The sequence below is a fragment of the Pelecanus crispus genome, chromosome 1, assembly GCF_030463565.1.
Source record: "Pelecanus crispus isolate bPelCri1 chromosome 1, bPelCri1.pri, whole genome shotgun sequence".
In the NCBI taxonomy this organism is placed as follows: Eukaryota; Metazoa; Chordata; class Aves; order Pelecaniformes; family Pelecanidae; genus Pelecanus; species Pelecanus crispus.
In genome coordinates, this window is record NC_134643.1 from 54355793 (window position 1) to 54377924 (window position 22132).

The following is a 22132-nucleotide window of genomic DNA, read 5'->3' on the forward strand; positions in this document are numbered from 1 at the left end:
TGAAATATGTAACCCTTCTTGATTCAACTGTTCCTGAAATCATAGTTGAGACTCTCTCTTAGAAATACTCTGACACTTATCTTAAGTCTCTCTTCTCAGTATAACTGGTTTAAAATCGTAGCAATTTGTTATTAGAGTAGTGAAATTACAGAGAAAAACTGTGTAATGAGAATGTATCAGGCACAAGGCTAGTTTCATATATCTCTATAGAAGTTACTATCAAGACAACAGTCTAAGCCTGGAAGAAGGCAAAATAGCAACTGTAGATAGCAGAAAGACTTAGCATATCACGTAAGCAGCTAGTCTTCGCAGGGCTCCAGGGAGACGTACATGTGCATTTTAAGGCATATGAGCATTTCTGTGCTGTTAATTGAATAAGTTTTTGCTTTATAAAGCAATGCCCCCCAAGTGTTTCCCCAAACATTATTTAATAATCTTAATAATAAATAAATATTGAGAATAAGCAGTATCTTCTTTAATTGTTTTCTTCCAGTTCTGCCTGTATACTTGCATTCCCAAACAGACAAATAACTTCAGGCAGAGAGGAAGGAAATAATTTGTAGAGTTCTCTGAATTCTGCATACCATCTATATTATTAATATATCTTATGTAGTCTCTATGAAGCCTTAAAATAGACCAGACACTATAAATTTTAAAAGTATGTACTCTCAAAGCATCTTCTGTTATATGATTTATAAAATTTTGTGACAGCTTTGAAAATGTTGTAAAAGTAGAAAGCCAATAAGCTAATGTGTCATATAAAGAAATAATGTAAAATCAGAAAACATACTAGAGAAAGGTAGAAATATAATTCTAAAGAAGGAAGAGATAAATCTGAATCCATAGGCTGTATTTCTCAAGGAAAAAAATGAAGAAAGTTCTAGGGACAGAGAACTGAAAATAGAAAAAAGGATTTGTCTTTTGAAAGATGGAAAGGGGGAGAGAATCAGAGAAATGAGGCTTTGGCCTCTTACTCAAAAGCTAGCTAGGATAAGAAAATCCATGTTACACAGTAATATCTAGAAAGGTGGAAAGGGGGAAAACTTTTTTTTTCTTTTTGGTAACAGTGTTTCTAAGTCTATAATCAAGAACTTGAACCTCGAGTTTGTGGTTTTAACAATGCTGCTGTCATTTTCATCTCATCTTGTAATTTAAAATGACTCAGATGAACCTGGTAGACAGAAGAGACAGATCAACACATTCAGATAAATTAACGTTGCAGATAGATAAACTCTTCAGGTGTCTGCAACACCACACAAGATGCCAGACACTGGAATATGTTTCCTGTTAAACTGCAAGACAGAAGCTGGAAAGTAGGAAGAGCCAGGTAGAAAGTGAGAAGTTGCCATTGGCAGACATGGCTTGATGACTAATAAGTATTTGAATCATTGTGCATTATTCAGACCACCACGTGGTCTTTCCCTATTACACAGACCATAAATTCAGGTTAAAATATCTACTATCACAATACTACAGGGCTGCAATGATCTATCAACTACCTGCAATATCTTTTTTGTGCTATAGTGACTTCTAACATATCCTTTATACAGGACTGGGCAAAGTAAATTTTTATGTACAGTGGCAAACCCACAAATCACAAGCATAGTCTATTAGAATTTATTTTTAGATTTTCAATATTTCATGGACAGAACTGCATAGATGAACAGGCAATTGCAGTCTAATTTTGTGTACAATTACCACAATTAAGTATGAAAATCAGATAATTGCACATAAAATGGCCAATTATGGTAATTTGTGCCTACATTTACTGTATTTACATATCCAATGGAAATAGTTACACAAAGAAATTAGATTTATAACTATATCCATGTTCTGTGAGGTAAATAACAAAATACACATTACCATACAATTGTCAAACACATATATCTATCTATCCAATATCTATTATGTTTCAATTTTTTTCAAGCATTTCTGGATAATATATAAAGTATCTGGAATCTTGTGCCAATAGTCTAATATTGTAGTTTAAAAGTATTCTGATTAAACTTTCAGAGATATAAAAATTAAATTGGCTACGGACTTTTTCTCAAAATGTGGTGACTGGCCAAAATTTGAGCCACAGATAAAGACACACAGAGACCAACCAGTCCAAATCACTGCTATGGTGCAGCAAACTGAAATTTGCTCCCTCTAAATAAAGAACATCCAACTGAATTTTCATGCAAGGCCATATTTACAGAAAAGTGTATTTTAAAACAGCATGGTGCATAAAAGCATCTGTAAATCTGAACAAAATGTTATTATTTTCAAAGTAACATTGTTGAACATTTTTGTATGGTTTGTTTCTTTGCATTTGCCAAATTAAAGCTACATTTCAGTTAATGATTCAAAACTGATTCAAAATTATAAAGAACTAGGTAACACTGAAATAAAATAGCAGAATCCAACCTGGACAAACATGATAATTAAATTACCTACACATATGCAGTCAGAACAGGCATTGTATATATTGTGTTATCAGAGCTGAGAGGTACCACCTAATTAAAACTTAATAATACAACATCCTTCCCTCTTTAAAATGTAAATTAATCAACTCAATTCAGGTATAAAAGACAGAATGATTTTTAACTTTCAAAGAGAGAATTACAACTTGTTTAACTGCCCTCTAAATTTATCCGCTTTGACAATTTAGTACTAGTTACATGAAATAAATCACCTTGGAAGCAAGAGGTTTTACTGAGGAGAGAGGATAGAGTTTTTAAGTAGGTTTTGACAGAGCCATCTTCAAATTTAGGAAAGAAGGGAATGCCTACCAGATAGACACAGTTGGTTCAGCATTCCCAGAGAGACCCCTAAGATGGAGGAGGCTATAACAGTCTCTTCCTCTGGACTGGAAGAAACATCATCTTACCCCTTATGGGAAGATGGACATGGATGTCTCAGTCAGTATAACGAACTTCCACCTTAAGGCATTTCTTTATAGAAGACATACAGTAAGAATAAAAAAAAAAAACCCAACATGTGCTGATATTTTAAGAGTTGAAGTTACGTGATTTCCTTGGTCCCAAAAATGCTGTTACTTCTGACTTGTCTTTTTTGTGAACAAAGCCAACCCAGGTGTAACTCTATCGATTTTAAGGTACTGTTTGTCCTCATATCTCTAAAGTAGCTTATTATTTCAAAGAAATATTTGAAAGACATAAAAAATTATTCTTGAAAAAATTAATAATATTGTAGTACTATTGCCTACATTTTCTTTCCCAAATGTGAACAGTTGTTTCTGGAGTACAGAAAGTTTATGTGCTAACACTCATTGCCATGAGCAGTTAACCTGCTATGAAAATACAAATGTCTGCATGCAAGTCACCATTGCATGATTAGATCTCCAAATCTGATATCCAAGTGCTAAATAATGCATCTAGTGCTGAAGAAACAGACTAGAATGCTTTTAGAAATTTCAGATACTTCATTACATGTTAGAAACAAGATAAATCCTAACACTGAATGAGTCAAGAAAAAGAAAGATCTAGAAATCAGAACCAAATAAAACATACAAAATTTAAGACACAAAGAGCAGACCAATATTATGCAAAAATAGTATAAAACAGAAGTCACTAATATTCATAATTAATATTTTAAACAAGTAGTTATTCATATGGCCCAGTGGACCTCTTTCAGAAATAAGGAAGGCATCTTATGATTCAGCTTTTAACCTTTTGTAATTTTCTTCTTCATTCTCCATTACATGGGTCTCTTCATGGGCATGGTCCTGACATTTTCTAGACTTTCTCTGAATCTGTTCTCTTCCGCGTACAGCCAGAACTCAGACTTCTGTTGCTGCAAACTGAATTGTGCCTTCACGGCATTACATCTGGTCAGTACTGCAGGCTGTACTACATCATTTAGCTACTGAGAACGCATGCCACCACAAAATCTAGAACACCTCTTAAGGTCTATTCATTGGAGGACAGATTAGCAAATATGTTATACAGACACTTACTGTAGCCTGGCAGTCTGATAGTGAAGAGGTGCAAGAAATATCAAGAGAGTGAATGGCTCTCATGAATATTATACAGGTCCTTGTAAAGACACTATTAGACAGTGGATATATTTAGGACTTAAACTGCATAGCTGTGTAGTTTAAAGCTCCTAAAGTCCATGCAGGTACTGTACAAGCAATAATGACTATCAAGTAGTGATTTTACAGACCTTTCCAAAGAATGCTCAACTCCTTTATTATCTAAGAATTTTTATGATGAACTTGAAAAGGGAGACTTCCTAAATCATTAAGCCATTTCTTTGTCACATAATCCCAATGTCAAGTAACTGAACAAGACAATATTTCCAAGACAGAGAAAGGAATGATCTCAGGATGGTCTTACTTCATCTGTTAAAATAGGAAGGCAGTTTCCTGAGAAGTTCCATCAATGTACGTTAATAATCCTGAAAAAATAAGGAAGTTTGTCTGATTGATTCAGCAAGTAGTATGTCACTGTATTTAATTACAATGGGAATTAAAGTGTTTTCCTGGATGTCTAGGGCAAAGGCTGAACAATGTTACAAAAGGAATTCTGAACGCAGCCAAGAATGAGGACGACTCTTGGGAACAACATTGTGACTTTACTGTCCACTCTCTCTGAGGAAGGGAACAGGTTTTTACATGGTGCACAGATTTTTACAGTTTATGTGGAAAAATAGCTAATGACATTCTTCTCCTTATCACACATCATCAATGAACCTGTCTAATTTGAAAGTCATGAAAGAAATAAAAAGCCCATAAATTTCCTTATCAAATGCTCTCTTAAACACAAAACCAAGCATTAGAATTTAGGCATCCCTAATATTTCCAGATATATTTTCAAAACTGCTTTAAAAATCAAAGCATTTAAGACAAGACTAAATATTTTCCCTTTTCATTCTGCTACAACTGTAATTGTACACAGATGAAAAAATTATTTACAACTTTGCTTACATTCAAAAATTTACAAACCTGAGAGTTCATACCTATTAGGTATTTAAAAGAAGCTGTATATTGTATCACTGGATGTGTTTCTCTGACATTGTTGGGGGTTTTTTAAGACCTACCATTCCTGATTGAATTTTTTCTTTACCACATGCTACCCTGCTCCATTTCTATTTTTTCCTTCTCAGTGCAGTTTAAGCCTCTGTATTCTAATCCCTAATGAACATTCCAATAATGAGTGGTGTCCCCCTAGGGTCTGTACTGGGACCAATACTATTTATCATCATCAATGACATAGATAGTGGGATTGAGTGCACCCTTAGCAAGTTTGTGGATGACACCAAGCTGAGTGATGCAGTTGACACACTAAAGGGAAGGGATGCCATGCAGAGGGACATTTGACAGGCTTGAGAAATGGGCCCATGTGAACCTCATGAAGTTAAACAAGGCCAAGTGCAAAGTCCTGCACCTAGGTTAGGGCAATCCCCAATATCAGTACAGACTCAATAATGAAATGATTAGGAGTAGCCCTGCAGAGAAGACTTGGGGATACTGGTGGATGAAAAACTGGATATGAGCCGGCAATGCGTTCTTGCAGCCCAGAAAACCAATCTTATCCTGGGCTGCATAAAAAGAAGTGTGGCCAGCAGGCCAAGGAAGGAATAATCTCCCCCCCCTAACAAGGGTAGACTCTTGTGACACCCCACCTGGAGTACTGCATCCAGCTCTGGGGTGCTCAGCACAAGACAGACATGGAACTGTTAGAGCAGGTCCAGAGGAGGGCCATGAAAATGACCAGAGGCCTGGAACACCTCTCCTATGAAGAATGACTGAGAAAGTTGGGGTTGTTCAGCCTGGAGAAGAGAAGGCTTGGGGGAGACCTTATTGCAGCCTTTCAATATAGAAACAGGACTTGTAAGAAAGATGGAGAGAGACTTTTTACCATGGCCTGTGGTGACAGGACAAGGACCAATGGTTTTAAACTGAAAGAGGGTAGATTTAGATTGGATATAAGGAATAAATTTTTTGTGATGAGCGTGGTGAGACTTTGGAACTGGTTGCCCAGAGAAATTGTGGATGCTCCATCACTGGAAGTGTTCAAGGTCAGGTTGGACAGGACTTCGAGCAACCTGATCTAGTAAAAGATGTCCCTGTCCATGGCAAGGGGGTTGGACCAGATGATCTTTGAAGACCCGTTCTGACCCAAACCATTCTGTGATTCTATGAACATGTTCTAATGAATATCTTTACCATAGAAGAACAATATGATGACAAATAAAGATGACATTGTCCCGTAACTTAGAGAATACTTGGACTTAGATAGTAACATTTTTTTCAAAAAAGCAATTTTTGTAAAAGTTATTGGGAAAAATTCTGCTGCAAATTACCCATTGTGAAACAAAATCAGACCTACTGAATTCCCATTGAAATTCACGTTTACTTATGTGGAAACAAAATTAAAAAGTAATTCTGTAATTTGGTTGACTACTTTGAATAAATGTTTTTTTTCAAATTTATTGCTGCAGTTGGCTCAAATCAAAAAGATTGCCTCTGCACATTTTCTTCTTCTAAAAAGCACATAATAAGAGTTGCAAGGGAAATACAGAAATTCATCCACATAGTCTGTAATTTAAGGGGAAGGGGGGAACATCAAATGCAGAACGTGAAAATTATTGTTTTTGCAGGCTACTTTGGAACTGAACTATACTTCTGGAAGTCCCTGAGGTGTCACTGAGAGAAACATATAATGCCTGTGCTTCATTTTGATGTTTTGGGGAAGACAGTAAGTTTGTTAGATATTTACATATTATGAATGCATCCTGAACTCTTTTCCTTCACATTTCAGAAGTGTCAAATGGCATGAAGGAAATGTGAGTGTTTTTTATGACAATTACAATTTGATGCACAGAAAAATTCTACAATACATTAAATGCATAAATGTAAAGAAAAAGGTGTGCTTTGTGCCTAAAAAAACCAGGCAGAATCACAAAACAGAGAACATCACCGAGACATTTCAGAAGTGTTCACATTTTTTCCTGTAAATGTTTTACTATTCATATTCTGTCAATATATATTAAAAATATATTTTGAACTTGATATTTATTCCTGATGTCATTCACCTTTTTTGCATGTGATTTCCTGCACTAATACCAAGCACTACATATTGACCTATATGTGGCTGTTATTTATTATTAGTTGTTTCATAGATTAGGATTTCTTATCAGTTATGTAACTTTATGATGAGAGTTGTCATAATAAATGTTTGTGCTACGCAGATGTCTTCACATAAACAAACATGTAAGTAGTCTGACTGTTAACAGCACACCTTTTTATTATATTTGGTGTTAATTTACTAACAAATCTTGATCTCATACTACCTACTTGATCTTCATTCAATTCATAATTTACATATTTTCAAGCCTTCATCAGTGAAGTTCAAACACTTACATGTTTTGTAATTTCACCATATTTTGTAATTTAAAACATACATCATGCATGCCAACTAAGACATCTGTATTAAACAGTGATAGAATTATTCTTACATAATTGTTATGCTGTAACCATTTTATGTGTGTAGAGTTGCCAGTCTACATTCCACCACCCCCATAACATAATTGTCATTTAACTGTTCACCTCTTTACTGTTTTTTTCAATTTTATGTAATAGGAACAGTAGGGGGCATTCAGAGCTTTAGATGCTGGATATGGCTGGATATGATCCTATGGTGCTAGTTAACTGCATTTTAAATGTGTAGAATGCAGTTCAATTAATTTACAGTATACCATATTAAATCCATTAATTCATGTATTATACATTTATGCATCATGAGCTTCTCATTTACTTCTTTGTTGTGTTGTTCATTACTTTCACTTAAGTTTTTAGAATCTTTTCTTTTACATAGAATTTTAATAAAATAGATTAAAAGCAAAGATGTATTACAAATTAGATGCTACAATTTTTAAATAATGAACAAAATTATTTTCTTAAACTGAAAGCACATACATTCTTAATGTGATCTTTACCAAAAAACACCAGGAAAAAAAGCCTGACTTGATTATATTACTTGCTGTGGTGAAAAAGTGTCAGGAAAAATGGCTATCCTTCTCCCCAATTCTCATGAGAAAAAAGAAGGAAGAAAAACAGCCCAGGATTTCTTACAAGCTGTAGCTTCAGCTCCACAGATCTGAGAAAAGCTAGGAGAGCTATGAGGAGCCACCTGCCTTATATGGCCTATCAGCAAATAAGCAAAAGCCTCAGAAACCTACAGGCTCATAACAATGAAAAATAGGTATTAGGGTGAGCATGCCACTCCAGTGTTATTTGAGGATATGTGGGTGGACATGGCTTTATATCAACATGGCATTTCCCTCACTCTATGATATGGATAATATTCTCCTGTGTAGAGTGCTAATTAGCACAGGAAAGTCGGTGCCAGCAAAGTGGTCCACCTGCTAAAGCTGGCCACTGTCTAGCGTGGAACACCAGGGAATTTATGAGGTCAGAAGAACTGTGTAAGTACAAGTTTTAACTTCGAAGTTCAATATGATCAAGACTCCCTTAAGAGACTCAAGGTCCAACATTTCTTGTGAGGATTGCTCACACATTTGCGTTATAAAGTTTTTGGGTAAAATGCAGAAACAGCAGGATAGCTAACGACAAGACCTTTTTTGAGTCAGTGTGGTATAGGATCAGATGCATCCCTGCTTATTTGCTCCAGTGATCAAACCGGAGAGACTGGACAGAACACCTAATCAAGTTTGAGAATATTCTACAAGTTTGGATGTATATGTGGGATTAGGAAGAAGTAGGTAGATGGTGTCAGATTTTAATTGCCTTCTTTCTTTCTGTTTCTAAATACTAACCTTACAAATGGACCATATAAGAATATACTGAATGAAAACAGAAGGTGTGCCATATGTTTGACAACAGAATGCAACATATTTATCCTGCCCTTACCCACTGTAATACTCTCATCACTTTTTCCTAGTACTTATGTGTCCTTTCTGCTGCACATGCATACATGCAGTCCATCTGGTTTCTCATTTTTCTCTGCATACCAGTTCATTTACAGTACCTTCAAAACATACCGAGAATATTAATTTTATCTCAAAGTTTTTCAGGAATTTAGTATCTAATAAAGTTAAAAAGACACAGAGTTTATAAAAATTTACATCAATATATATAAGATGCATAGTTAGATTATGTCTTCATATGATTTTTCAGAAGCAAGCAGAAGGTTTTTCATACTTCTTAAATCTAATTTCCTTTAGGTCAGGGTCCATCCAGAAGACAGACATCTGGTATGCTTATATTGGAAGATTTTATCAGTCTTGGAGAAGAAATTGCTGAAACAATGGAAAATAGATATTTTTTTTTTTTAATTTGGCAATAAGTTTGCCAGACCTAAAGAATATGTGCTGCTCTTTTCTGATGATGTACACAAGTATTTTTTATCACTTCACCTGTTCATTCACTCTGGAGTGTGATGGCCCATGATGGATGAGAATCTTCACAATGTCTACATCTCCTCTCCAAGCAGCCAAGTGAATAGGAAAATAACCTTTATTATCTGCCACATTAGTTGATGCTTCATACTGAAGTAATTTGAGAACTATATCCCTGGAAAACAGGAAGTAAATCTAAAAATTGACAGGAAGCTTATTTTATTAAGTTTTTACATGAACATACATATTGCCAAAATTTTTACCCTGAATAACAGAAAAAAACCCCTGTATTTCAAGTGAAACTGCTACAAAAATGAAGACAAATAATTTCTAAGAATGAAATATAGTAAAACATAGCCAAAATGTTATTCATTGTAATGATTGTTACTTCTTATGAATACCCATCAACATATTATCATCAGTTCTCTGAATCTGTTTCTTTCAACAGGGTCTCCTGGCCGTGGAATAATTTTGAGAATTTGCCAGTCAAGGCCACGTGCATGTCCCTCAAGACAAACTTTCCAGGCACTAAAGGCAGAGAAGTACTCCTACACCCATCATACTGAGTTCTGCAGGCAGGGAGACAAGAGGGTAGCTTTATGGACACAGTTCTTGCAGTAAGGCTTAAAAATAACAGGTTTTCTTCTTCTTTAAGGCATTATCTCAGAGTTCTTTTGGAGGAAACAATTTAATGATGATCTAGTTAGATAGATACTATCTTCTATGGAATAAATGTTTCTATTTTCATTTCCCACATCCAACTTCCTGAAAGCAGTGAGGAAAAAAGTAACTTTTATTATTTTAATTCTTATTATATACCTTTCAGTATTTTCAGTGTGGCTTATCACACATTAAATGAAAGATTAGTATAAACTGGTATATTGCATCCCTGATTTTTAAGCAGTCTTCTGTACTTAACTTCAAAGATTAAACTTAAAAACTGTGTGGTATGATCACTTGTTATCAACTATGTCAAAAAGTAAATCAATTCTGTCTTATCTCTCCATTTGTCTTCTCATAGTTTGACACAGTCAGGCCTCATGAGTTATTAAGTTAATAGCACCTATGATCCAGTGTGGGCAGTTCTGTACCCATTTTTGCTGAATATGGAAACACTGTCTCTTTCCAATTTTGCTCAAAAAATTGCGGGGTGGGCGTGTGGAAGGAGCTTGGTGCAGCCTATGTTATGACTATAAATGAAGGCCTTGACTACAAATTAAGACAGAAGGTAAACCCTGAGGCAATTGTTCCCCCAACCTTGATGGAACCTTATTTAATTGCCTATTGAGAGAAAAATGTGGCAAGTAAGAGTGAATATATCCAGGTCAAAAGAAACTCCCAACTGTCTCCAAAAGAAATCATAGAGATACTAGAGTCATCACATCTAAGCTTTGAAACATTAAGCTGGATTTTGCTTTCTCCTGACAAGGTCAAGTAACATGAAAACAACCAAGAAAGAGCAGCTCCACTACAGAATGACTTTTGCTACACCAAAAGTTCCAGAAAAGTGACTCCCAAGACTTTTTAGTACAAATAAGGTTTGAGAGACTTCTCATGTCATAATAGTTGGTCTTGCAGTAGATGGTCTAATGAAAGCTAGAGATACAGAGTAGTCTGAAAAGGACACAAATCAAAGGAAACAGAAATTGAAGTAAGTGGGCGAAGAACTGCAAAAAAGCCCTCCACAACTGAAATCTATAGATAATGATATACAGCAACTATTGTCAAGAGTCTGTTGCAAGATTCAAGCTACAAATTAGAACCTAGGTCTCCTTCATCCTTCAAGAATGCCCTGACCCATCACACCTCTCTAGGGTGAGTCTTTTTTAGTGCTCTGCCAGAACTTTTTCATTTTGTAGAAATAAATTTCAGAGAGGAGAAGACTGACAGTCCTTAGCCCAGTAACATTACTGGGCTAAGTAAAATTACTTAGAGAGACTGAGATTCAATTCCCTGCCCCAGATATGATTTAATTACTTATATAAAGCAGAATAGTTTCAAAAGGGAAGAGAACTATCCCAGAATAACCAAGGAGGAGGGAATTCATCACATACAATGATCAAGCAGGGACTTGAACACTGCTGTCCAATAAGTGTCCCAGCCACAATTATTGGTTGGGTCATTAAGTCTTATGTTCACACTTTTCCTGAAAAACTTTGAAATCTCTCAAGTTCATCCTAATGTAAAGTGTGAAAAATTAAAACCCCAAAAGTTTTCAAAGGACAAGAACTTCTCCTAAGTGGGAAGGCTCTCATGTCAACAGATTGTACCCAATATTGATTTTGAATATCAAGTTTCAAATCTGAAACAGAGTGTAAAGCTCTTCATTTGTTGTTCGTGGTGACTAATGAAATTACAACCACCAGGTGTCTGTCCAATTCTCTTGCTGACAGTGCTACCACTGTAGCAGGATCAGTATGATGGCTTGCATAGCACACCCTGAACCATCATGATTTATCATGAAATACCTCATAATGTATTTCAGTTTACTTTAGTACAACAAGCTATAAATGAGATGTCAGCAACTGCTACTTACCCTGCTGTGAGGGTAAGGGGTCATAGCAGCCAGTGGCCGTTACAACCTTTTCAAAAGCTGCAGCTATATCTGCTGCTGTACATAAGTCCTCATCTTGAAGTTCTCGCTGACTCCAGCAGAAGTTTGGCCAACACTGTGTCTGAAAATGCTATTTGGCTTTTGTACATTTTGGGATTTTATAGTTTATATTGCTAGGATTCACTTGAAATCTCTGATAGATTCAGTGTTTATACAGCAATATTTTTACTTTGCCGGGTAACTATTGGTTTATAGTCAGTATTCAACATACTAAAACCAGTTTTTGTCTATTTAAAACCAGCAGTCTTTGCAAGCTAAGGCTTGGGCTTTTGTCAGTCAAAAATGTGCAATGGCATAAGAAACAATCCATAAACTATAAACAAGAGAACTGTGATTTTCTCCCTTTTTAAAAAAGGCTGAGATAATAGACCATATTAAGGACTTAGACTTAATTCCATGGAGGTAAAATATATTAATGGATGATTCTGAATCTTGCTACAGAACTGAAATTTTGGAAAATGCACAATACCTACTTTAACTGTAGTTTAACTTAATTTATTTATTCAGAAACTGAATATCCTATATTCACCAAAAGATTAATCTGGTCTAAAGAAAATAAGCAGGTTTCTGGAATACAATTAAAGACACATCCTAAGGTTTTAATTTTTCCAAGGAAGAATGCAAAAATTGTGAAATGAGGAAACTAAACATATAATTATTATGGATTTGTATGTTATCTTACGGACAGTCCAAAATCACATTAAAGTTAGAGCAAATGGCTCTCAGTTTCAGTTGTTTTTTGATCAGTTCCTTATCTCCCGCAGAGGAATAATCCAAAGCCTTATGTCAAAATTTTCCTTAGTGAAAATCCAGGCAGTGTTAACACTGGCAGTTTACAAACAAGATAGCTGGACTGCCTTAAGAGGGGCAGCTCTTGCCTTGGTTACACTGGGGTCTATCCCACTAGAACTTTATAGACATTAAACTCTTTCTTTCTTGTTCTGCCTTAATAACAACATACAGTTGGCAGCATAATACAATGGAGGTAACGTAGCAAGGGGCAACATGTAATAACAGTGGTAACACAGAACAAATTACAAGGTATAATAACAAAATATGTAGCAAGTTTCCAGTTTTTTACTGACATGTCAATGCCTTTAAGAGTTCACCTGCAGTGCTATACCTGTGCAGTACCCCTCAGTGGGGATTTTGCAGGCTTTCCGCAAGCTTGTTGAGACATGCATGTGGTAATTTGGATGGACAGCAGGAAGGGAAAAGCTACAAGGTCCAATACTATTTTTCTGCTTTCAAGTGTATAATTACTCTACTAAATTTTCTTATCATGGTACTTTTACTTTGATAATATTAATCGATTCCACAATATTGCTTCCGTCAACATTCAACGCACTATACATTTGTACATACACAAGTACACTACAACATTTTCTGTTGTAATTTCCCACCAGCTAAAAAGCACTAGAGCTACCACTAGCAGTAACAATAATAAATTTACTCAAAATCAAGCATGAATTTGGAAGAACTAGTACAGAATCAATAACTTCTAAACGGCATTTCTCATTTTTTATTACTACATGCTGATATCAATGACAGTGTCAAAAATCCTTATATTAATATATCCCATCAGAAATAAGATTACTTTTGTAAGACAGGATTTGTCAACTTTCTGGAAAATCTCCGTGCTATGCTACATATTTGTAAGTTACACCGTTAAATACCATTCTACATGAAAACTAAATGTGAGGCACTTACTTGTGTCCATTTAAAGCTGCATGATGTAAAGCAGTATAACCTGAACTGTCTGTGCAGTTTATATTTGGTCCTCGCCAGATGCTGCAAATAAAGCACAATTGTAAAGTTATTTTTTTGGCTTGGCAAGTACAGAAATGTCAGAAATTTGATGTATAAATAATCTAAAGACCACTGCAACAAGTGTGATTAAACTTTAAGAGACAAATTATCTTGAAAAGAATTTAAAATGTTGTGTTGATATCAAAATAATTTATTTATAATTTTACACATTCATCTTTATAGCCGTCATGAACTTTATGTAGGGCAGTCTGAAAGACTAATAACTATTCTGTCATTTCAATTATAGAATCATAGAATCGTTTAGGTTGGAAAAGACCTTTAAGATCATCCAGTCCAACCATTAACCCAACATCACCAAGTCCACACTAAACCAATTAAGGGTAGACTAGACTAAACCATGTCCCAAAGTGCCACTAGATCTGTTCTCCCAGTATTACTGTGGTAATTACACTGAGGTTATAACCTGATTTTGCACTACTTTTTTTCACAAGTATATATTAATTGACTTTAGGTCAGCTAGTCTGGATTCATACAAACATAAGATTAGTGAGATCCAATTGTATCCTTTAAAGACACAGTAAATGTATTCTTTTTACTTGGCCTGATCTTTTAGCTCCCATTTTAACCAATTATATCCTTAAATAAATTACGTATATATAAAACAAAAGTTTAATAAATAAAAGTTTCTTTTTTTGTTATCTTTCTGTATTTTACCACACTTATTTTACAGTCAGCTTCATTATATGTCCCATGCAACCAGTTTCACAATCTGTTACAGACTCTTCGCAAAACAGTAAAGGAGACTTTTTGTTTCAAAGTAGAAAAATGTAACTGCTAATCTACAAAAAAAAACCCCCAAAAAACCAAACCAAAAACCCAATCACCACCGAAGCCTGGAAATTGGATACCAGAGGCATATTGAGTACCTGCAGATTTTTTGCTAACTGACTACATTTGAAGCTGATTGTATCCTTTGTGGAAGCAATTTTCTACCTTTTTTTTTTCATTCTGTAACACAGTTTTCAGTCATTAGTATTACAACTTCCAGGACACAAGTTTATGAGTTCTGAATTACAGTCTGTTTTCTTCGGCTTCTAAGACAGTGTTAAACAGTCATTGGCGAGCTGTATTTTCTCTTCACTTCATACCTTAGAATCAAGTGCTGCAGTTTAAAGAAAATAATCTGAAGCTAATAGGTAAAAAGAGTTTTTAATACTAACATTCTTCATGCTCTACATCAATAAAATGACATGTTATGCTTAACATATGCTTTTTAAGAATTCTTTACTACTGAATCTGTATTCTATTACCAATGGAATACTTGTGTTGCAAACTGGTCTCTTTTTCATTTTGTATGTTTGAATGATTAATTAGTTCATAAATTTAAACAGTTGTTTTCCCATAAGTAATACTGCATGCACACAGAATTATTTGTGTGACACCTTGTGTTCTGCAGTGAGTGTAGTTCTACATACTGCTGGGTACCTCACCTATCCCTGCAATTTAATTTCTTGGAAAAACAGGACTGAAATATTTTCTTGGGTGCAAAGAAGCAAAAAAATGAAGGAATTTTTTTTTTTAATTGTCTCAGAAGTCTATAGATGTTCTTTTCTACAGAAGGCAACTTCCAGCTACCAAAGTCACTCTAATCTTTCCAATTAAAAGACATTATTTTAACTTCATTAATGATAACTCTTCCATAATAGACAGATGTTATTTATATGTCAAAGACAGGCTGTTCTTACCTCTTGGAAGGAAAGAAGTCCTTATCTATCGATATTCTATAACTTCTTTTATACTTTTGCATAATACTTCATTAGTTATTTTCTTATTTATTGGCTTCTACTTTCTTCCTTTGACTTGTACCAACTTACAGAAGAATGAAGCAGAAAATTGAAAGTGGTATAGAAAGTTGTATTTTAAATATTAAAATAAATACATAAAAGACCAGAATACTAATTTACTTGGTTTTGCTTGCTTGCTTGCTTTGCTTTACATTTGTTAGGATTTGCCTGTTGGTTGTTTTTTCAAAATGCAAGGGATCCATGAGTTCATTTATTATTCATGATGCATTAGGCTGTTAAAAAATAATTAAAAAAAACCAAAACGAAAAAACCAGCCAAAACCTAGTTCTTTTCTGCCCTAATTTTCTCCTTTAATCCAGGCACTCTTTAATGTATTGTTGTACTTCCTGACTCTGGTCTTAGGAAATATTTTTCAACTGAAACTACACTGATTTTTTTTTATAACTGAAACTTTATTAATTAGTATATAAATGCACCTATGTGAAGCTTCTCAGGACACTCAGATTGGGAGACAGAGGACAAAGGAGAGCGAGTAAATCCTGATGACTCAGAGAGATGAGACAGGATGGACAGACTAATCACTGTCAGCTCCCAATCAGTACAGAAAGACATGCTCAAAATCACAACTTGGTTATCAAACTAAAGAACACATGGGCAGGACTCGGCTGCAGGCATTTCTTTTCCCTTGGGCCAGTGCAGAAATACCCTCCTAGGAGGTCTTGCATTGCTACAGTATTGCAACATTATTTCCTACAAAATCAATGCAGGTTCAGTATATACACTGGTTATTTATAACTGACAATCAAATTCAAATTGGACAGTCTGCAAATAGATATTCTTACACCCTAAAACTCCCAGTTGTGGTGAATAGTTCATCTAAAGCTCTTCTCTTGTAATCAGAATACAGCAAGGCAAAAGTATAGTGGTGTATTAGCTCCATAAAAAAGCACCTAATTTCAAAGAAAAGTGGGGTGGAGAAAGAGAAAAAGCCTAGAGAGCCCTTCTTTGGCATCATAAACACATACAATACACGAGCAATTATCAAACATATTGATTTATGTGTGTATTAAAACACTTCAATTGTTACTGTGAAAGTAACACTAAGGAGAACTTGGAACAAAACAAATTATCATTCAACCTCCAGAAAAGAAGATTTTGACAGAAGATTAGCAGCTCTTTAGATTACCATTAATATTGAATGTTCTCAAAAACATGTTTCTCTTAATTCTTTGATGCAGTCAATAATCAAGATTCTTAATCTTACATACATTAGTGTTAGGAATTTTTTTTCCTATGTACATCAGTAAATTAGGAAAACCTTTCTATCACTTAATGAATTTTAAGAAAAGAATTGAACCTACTTCTTGTGCAAAAAATCAGTTTGCAGTCAATGATGAATTAAAACTCTGAATTAAAACATGATCATCAATTAGTTTCTTCCACTATAACTTGCCAAAATGAAGCACAAAGAAACTGAAATCTCTTATGCTACTTACACTATTGCCAAAAGCAGAAAGACCTTATTACAGTTTGCTCTCACTGCGGACAAACAATATTGACCTTTTGAACTCATGTCAAATATTAATTGGAAATACTCTTTACTTGGTAAGAAAATTAACATTTGTTCTTTTTTTATGAGCTGAAGATAATGACATGTAAAGAGTAGCATTTCAAAAGTGATATGAAAATGACAGACTAAAGAAAAAGATGGTTAGTTGATTGATTTGTTATTTTGCTATGCTTTTTGCTATATGCAAAAAAATCATTGTGAAGTGGCTGGTGTTACACACATATGAACACAAAAGCAAGGAAATCAGAAGTTAATTCAGCTAATCTTCATCACACAGGCACACACCATATCAACAGTAGAAGAACTGTGCATATATGCACAGAATGTCCATTACAACTTTAAGTCTGTTCCCACCATACTTCCCCTCTGTACATATACGTTCATTATATTATTTCATTATTTCAGGATAATTTAATTATCAATGCACTAATATTTATGGTCTTTACATGGTAGTTGTGCCAAGGTGAAAAGAAAATATTTTGGTAAAACAATGATAAGAGTCTTTAAAAGCTGTAGAAAGCTGACTGAAGACATCAGTGTCTGTCTGCCCATTGGTTTCACTTAAACCTTATCTGACAACTGATTGGTAGCTCTCTTTGGAATTTATTTCTTCTCTGTAACAAAATGGCAAGGAAGAGGATGACACTGTCTAGATACAATCAGTTCCTCCAGAGAAGATGGACAGAGCATCATGCCTGCATATCTCAGGGTCTAAACCCTGTTGATGGCTGAGAGAGGCTTAGCATATGCCTAGTCCTCACCTCTCCCACTCCTCTCCCCACCTTCTTTCCCAGGTCTTCAGTATCTGGAAGCTCTTCCTAGAGACCCCACTGGCTCTTCAGGGCTGTAGAAGCAGTGAATCTTGCCAGGTCAGTTTTAGTAGTGGGAGCTTCATCCTGTTCCCATTGATGTCAGTGGCAAACACCAAACAGTCCAGATAAATCTAGTTTCCTTATTGTTCCTGTGTTCCATTGAATAAATATATATTACAGGAATTTGTGGTGTTCTGAGCCAAAATCTTCTAAAATTTCCATGTTTATTGTTGTTAATCTGACAGGAACACATTGCCTAAAGTTATTAGAGCACATAGCCAGGCTCCTATATGCATTAGTGCTCTGCCTACATTCATACACATTTTCAGTCATGTAAACTGAGCTTATACAAAATACATGGACAATTTTACAGAGCATTTTTGCAAATGCAAACTTTTACACAATAATTTGTATCATCAGTTATTCAGACACAAATTAGTAATGTTACTTATTGTGAACAGCAGCAAAATAGCTCTCTATTTTATGCACAAATAAATCAAATTGACAACGATGTTGCTCTAACTGGTATAAATTAATAATGTTACTTATCAAATATAGAAGTGTTTCATTTTAGTAAATCTGATATTTTTTTCTTTCTATGGATTCCTCTTTGATGGAATCCAGTGTTATATAAGATATATTATCCTGTAAAAAGTATGTATGTCTTTTTTCATGTATAGTGTTACCTATTATTTACACTACTTTGCTGAATTTGAGATACATTTTGAAATTACTTCAAGGAAAGTAAATTTAAATGTTTGCCTTCAGTCACAGTGGGAAAACCCCCTTTTAGAAAGTCATATTTTAAAGCATAATAAATGATTTATCAATAATAACAAAGTACTCAAAAGTTGTACACGGAAAAACAACATCAAAAAATGCATTCTAGGATTCTTTTTGAGAAAGTGCAGCTATAGGTCTTAAATTGACAAAAGTAGATTATGTCTTGAGTAAGGCTATCTTAGATCTTTTTTCAGTATTAGAAACAGCTGTTGAATGTATCAACTGAGAGTTAAAAATTCAAAATTAAAATAATAATAATTTTTTTTTTATTTAAAAAGGAGAAGGGAAGAGGGATTATCCATTCAATTAATGCTAATTGTATTTTTAAAGCTTATTGTATATGTAATTCCAACTGTTTATTTAAGTGCTTTTGTTGCATCAGTGTGAAACGTGACTCAAAACCATTTCATTTTTGAATGTGTGGAATATGCTTATCTTGTTTTGATTCCTGCTGTTTAGTTGTCTCAGTATAAATAATACAACAAAATTTGTGGTCAACTAATTCACAGGATTAAGTATGTTATTCAAGTTCAGGCTCTAAAGCAGCTTATTCCACTTGTTTTCTTTAACCTTGATCTGTTTACAGTCTTGGTCATAAATAATGTAAGTCTGGAAAAATGGAGAACTTCACCGAATTGTGATTTTATTTCCATACTGATTCTGTTCAGTTGGTAAGTGATTTCTATTTAATATGAAATATGAATAGTAAATGAGTTTGATTACATATTATACAACATTTACTTATTACTACACTTAGAGTGGCTCCTATACAAGTAGGTCTCAATCCTACACAGTGGTCTGATAATGAGGTAGAGTTATGTACAATAAGCTACTTCAACTCTTTATGCAAAATTCTGTCTATCTCAGTGAGAAGCTGTGAGTCCACATATCTGTTACCTTGAAGTCTCCTAATAGCTGGATATCATGAATGAATTTCATTGCAAGCATGCATTGCCTGTGATCAAAACAGAGAAGATGACAACCATAGGTTGTTCTTTCTCTTTATAGGTGTATGATTAAGTTAATCCAACAAATCTTATTTCAGCAAAAGGCCAGGGTTTTACAAGATCGTTACCTGTACAAGATCTACAGGTGTGGCCTGTGTATTCCATAAGTTTAAGATTTATCATGGTAACATGAAATTACTATTGGAATGGAGTGCAGACAATAATTAAATGTAAATCCAGCCTCCACCTTTCTTTGGCAGTGAAGATTTCCAGAGGTAAAAGAAATTCTCCCGTGCAGCATATGTGTAAGATACAAAGACTCTGCTCAGATATCTCCATTCCCTCCCTATCTAGGAATTATGCACTTGAACTTGGGAACCTGAAGAACAAGTTGGGATAAGCTAAGAAAGGAGCATATAGAGAGCCATTTGATTCCTCATTAGGGAGATATAGTAGATATTCACAAAAAATACTACTGGGATGCTTCCGGGGTGTCTTATCTCTGATTCTATGTCTCTCTGAAAGGCAGAGAAGGGTTTCTTCCTCCCAGCTGTTGCAGAAGCCTTCAGTATACATATAACCCCTTCTGAATGTTAACTGGGAAAAGAAATGTGAACACAAATTAGAAAAAGAATCATTCACAAGCTCATCACAGAAGAGCCATTAGTGCATTAAAGGCCCATCTCTACAAGTCCAGCAGAACACAGCAGCACAACAGCAGGCAGGAACCCAAATTAAGAGGAAGGGCACCCTGTTGGGGCCCCTCCCAGGGCTGTCCTGCGAAAGCCTCCACCTGATTGTCCAGGGGCAACACCCATCAAGATGAGGCAATGCTGGAGCACATTTCAGACTGAGAGGGGTAACTATCTAGGGGTATGGGACACATGGGACTGAGTAGTAAGACTTCCTATGGGATGTTTACAGGGGGAACAAAAGGCAGGGAAAGGGATGGATTTAGGTGATTTGGGGAGGAACAAGTGTGACAAAATAGAGGGATAAGGGGACAAAAAGGACAGATCACATGTGTGTAATTGTATACAGTTGTACTGTAGAGCCATGTCCTGCACTCAGTCTTATTAAATTGTTTTCTATTTCCCTGAGTGAGGGACTCTATTCTGGGTCCATGTGTGTATATGAGGGTCCAACTGCCAGCAACTGGGTCAGATGATGGGTTAGTGAGCCCATGTGTCTGTGTTGCCAGAAACTGGAGCAAATGAGGGTCTGGGTACCAGCAACTGGAGCAGGACCATGGGTCAGAGGGCCCGTGTGTCCATGGAGCATGCAACTGTAGGGAGTGTGAGAGTGCGAGACAGTGTGTGATTGCTAGTGAAGATCAAGCTGGACTAGTCAGCAAGTAGGTGAAGTAGCCTGGGAGCCTGTTGTGTGTCTGTGCGTCTCTGAGGTTGAGACCACGCAAGGAGCTGGCTGTCACATGAGACAGGGGGAAAGTTAAATTTTGCAGACCAAAAGATGAGCAGTAGGCTTCTGCAGAAGCCACAAAAAGTACTTTGGTTTTTTACCCAACTTTGAACACCTGTATTAAAAATACTAGAGTAATAGTGGTCTTGTATGGCAGACTTAGGCCCCTGGGAGGTGTGTTCTAGAAGTCTGCAGATTAGACAGTCTGTGCATGTGTACGTACATGCAAATTTAGAATACGTTCATTTTGGGAAAGAATCTACCTAGAAAAACCTGCTGAGGAGCACTCAGTCTCTCCAGTTTAGTACTTTGTATGGTAAAAACTAAATAAACTAAACCTGAACAAACATCACATGAACTAGTTTAACTGAACAAGAACTCAGTTTACTTGAAGTTGGAATCAATTTCATTTGAATGTATATAATTTTATTTTGAGAGAGTTAACAGTTATTTCAGTTTAAATGTTATAAAAATCAGGTAATATGCAAAAACGTACAGGAGAAGTACTTCGACTTCTTGATGATGTCACGCAAAGGAATAGGCAATAAATTAGTCATGCTTTATTAAAAGAATCTGTCTTACATATAAGGTCACTTTGCATTTGACCTTTATCTAACCAGCTTGGCTTCATCATTCTTTACGGACTACTCATCTGGAAGTACACTGGCTGGGTATACTGCATAATACTGTGGCTATATTCAGACAGCAATATGTTCCTGACTAATACTGGTTAGCTTTGCCTTATCCTTACAGTCAAGACCAATTTGCCTGGAGTGACTAAAAGAGAGAAAGCTTTCATCAGTTATGACAGCAGGGTTCCTCTGTATTCCAGTTGTCTACAGGGACAAACTGGGGTTTTGCTTAGTTCATAGCAAACCTTAGTAACTCCAGCTTGTCAATGATGAGTCAGACAGATCCTTGGATCTGCTCCAGAGTTCTGTCCTTGAGAATCCAGTCATCCCGATAGGAAAAAATGCTCACTCTCATTTGGCATCATCCTGCACAAGAACACTGTGAGAACAGCTAACTAAATTATGAAAATA

General features: G+C 35.4%; 1 protein-coding gene across 3 annotated transcripts in view; it reads right to left on the bottom strand.

Moving 5' to 3' along the window:
* Positions 1–22132, bottom strand: part of ANKS1B (ankyrin repeat and sterile alpha motif domain containing 1B) — a 446177-nt gene that overhangs the window by 383647 nt on the left and 40398 nt on the right. For all 3 annotated transcript variants that reach the window (XM_075728083.1, XM_075728082.1, XM_075728085.1), the window contains exons 2-3: positions 13694–13774; positions 9388–9544 (exon numbers count right to left, since the gene is read on the bottom strand). In XM_075728083.1, the coding sequence (XP_075584198.1) occupies positions 9388–9544; positions 13694–13774 (238 nt within the window). The remainder of the gene's footprint in view (positions 1–9387; positions 9545–13693; positions 13775–22132) is intronic.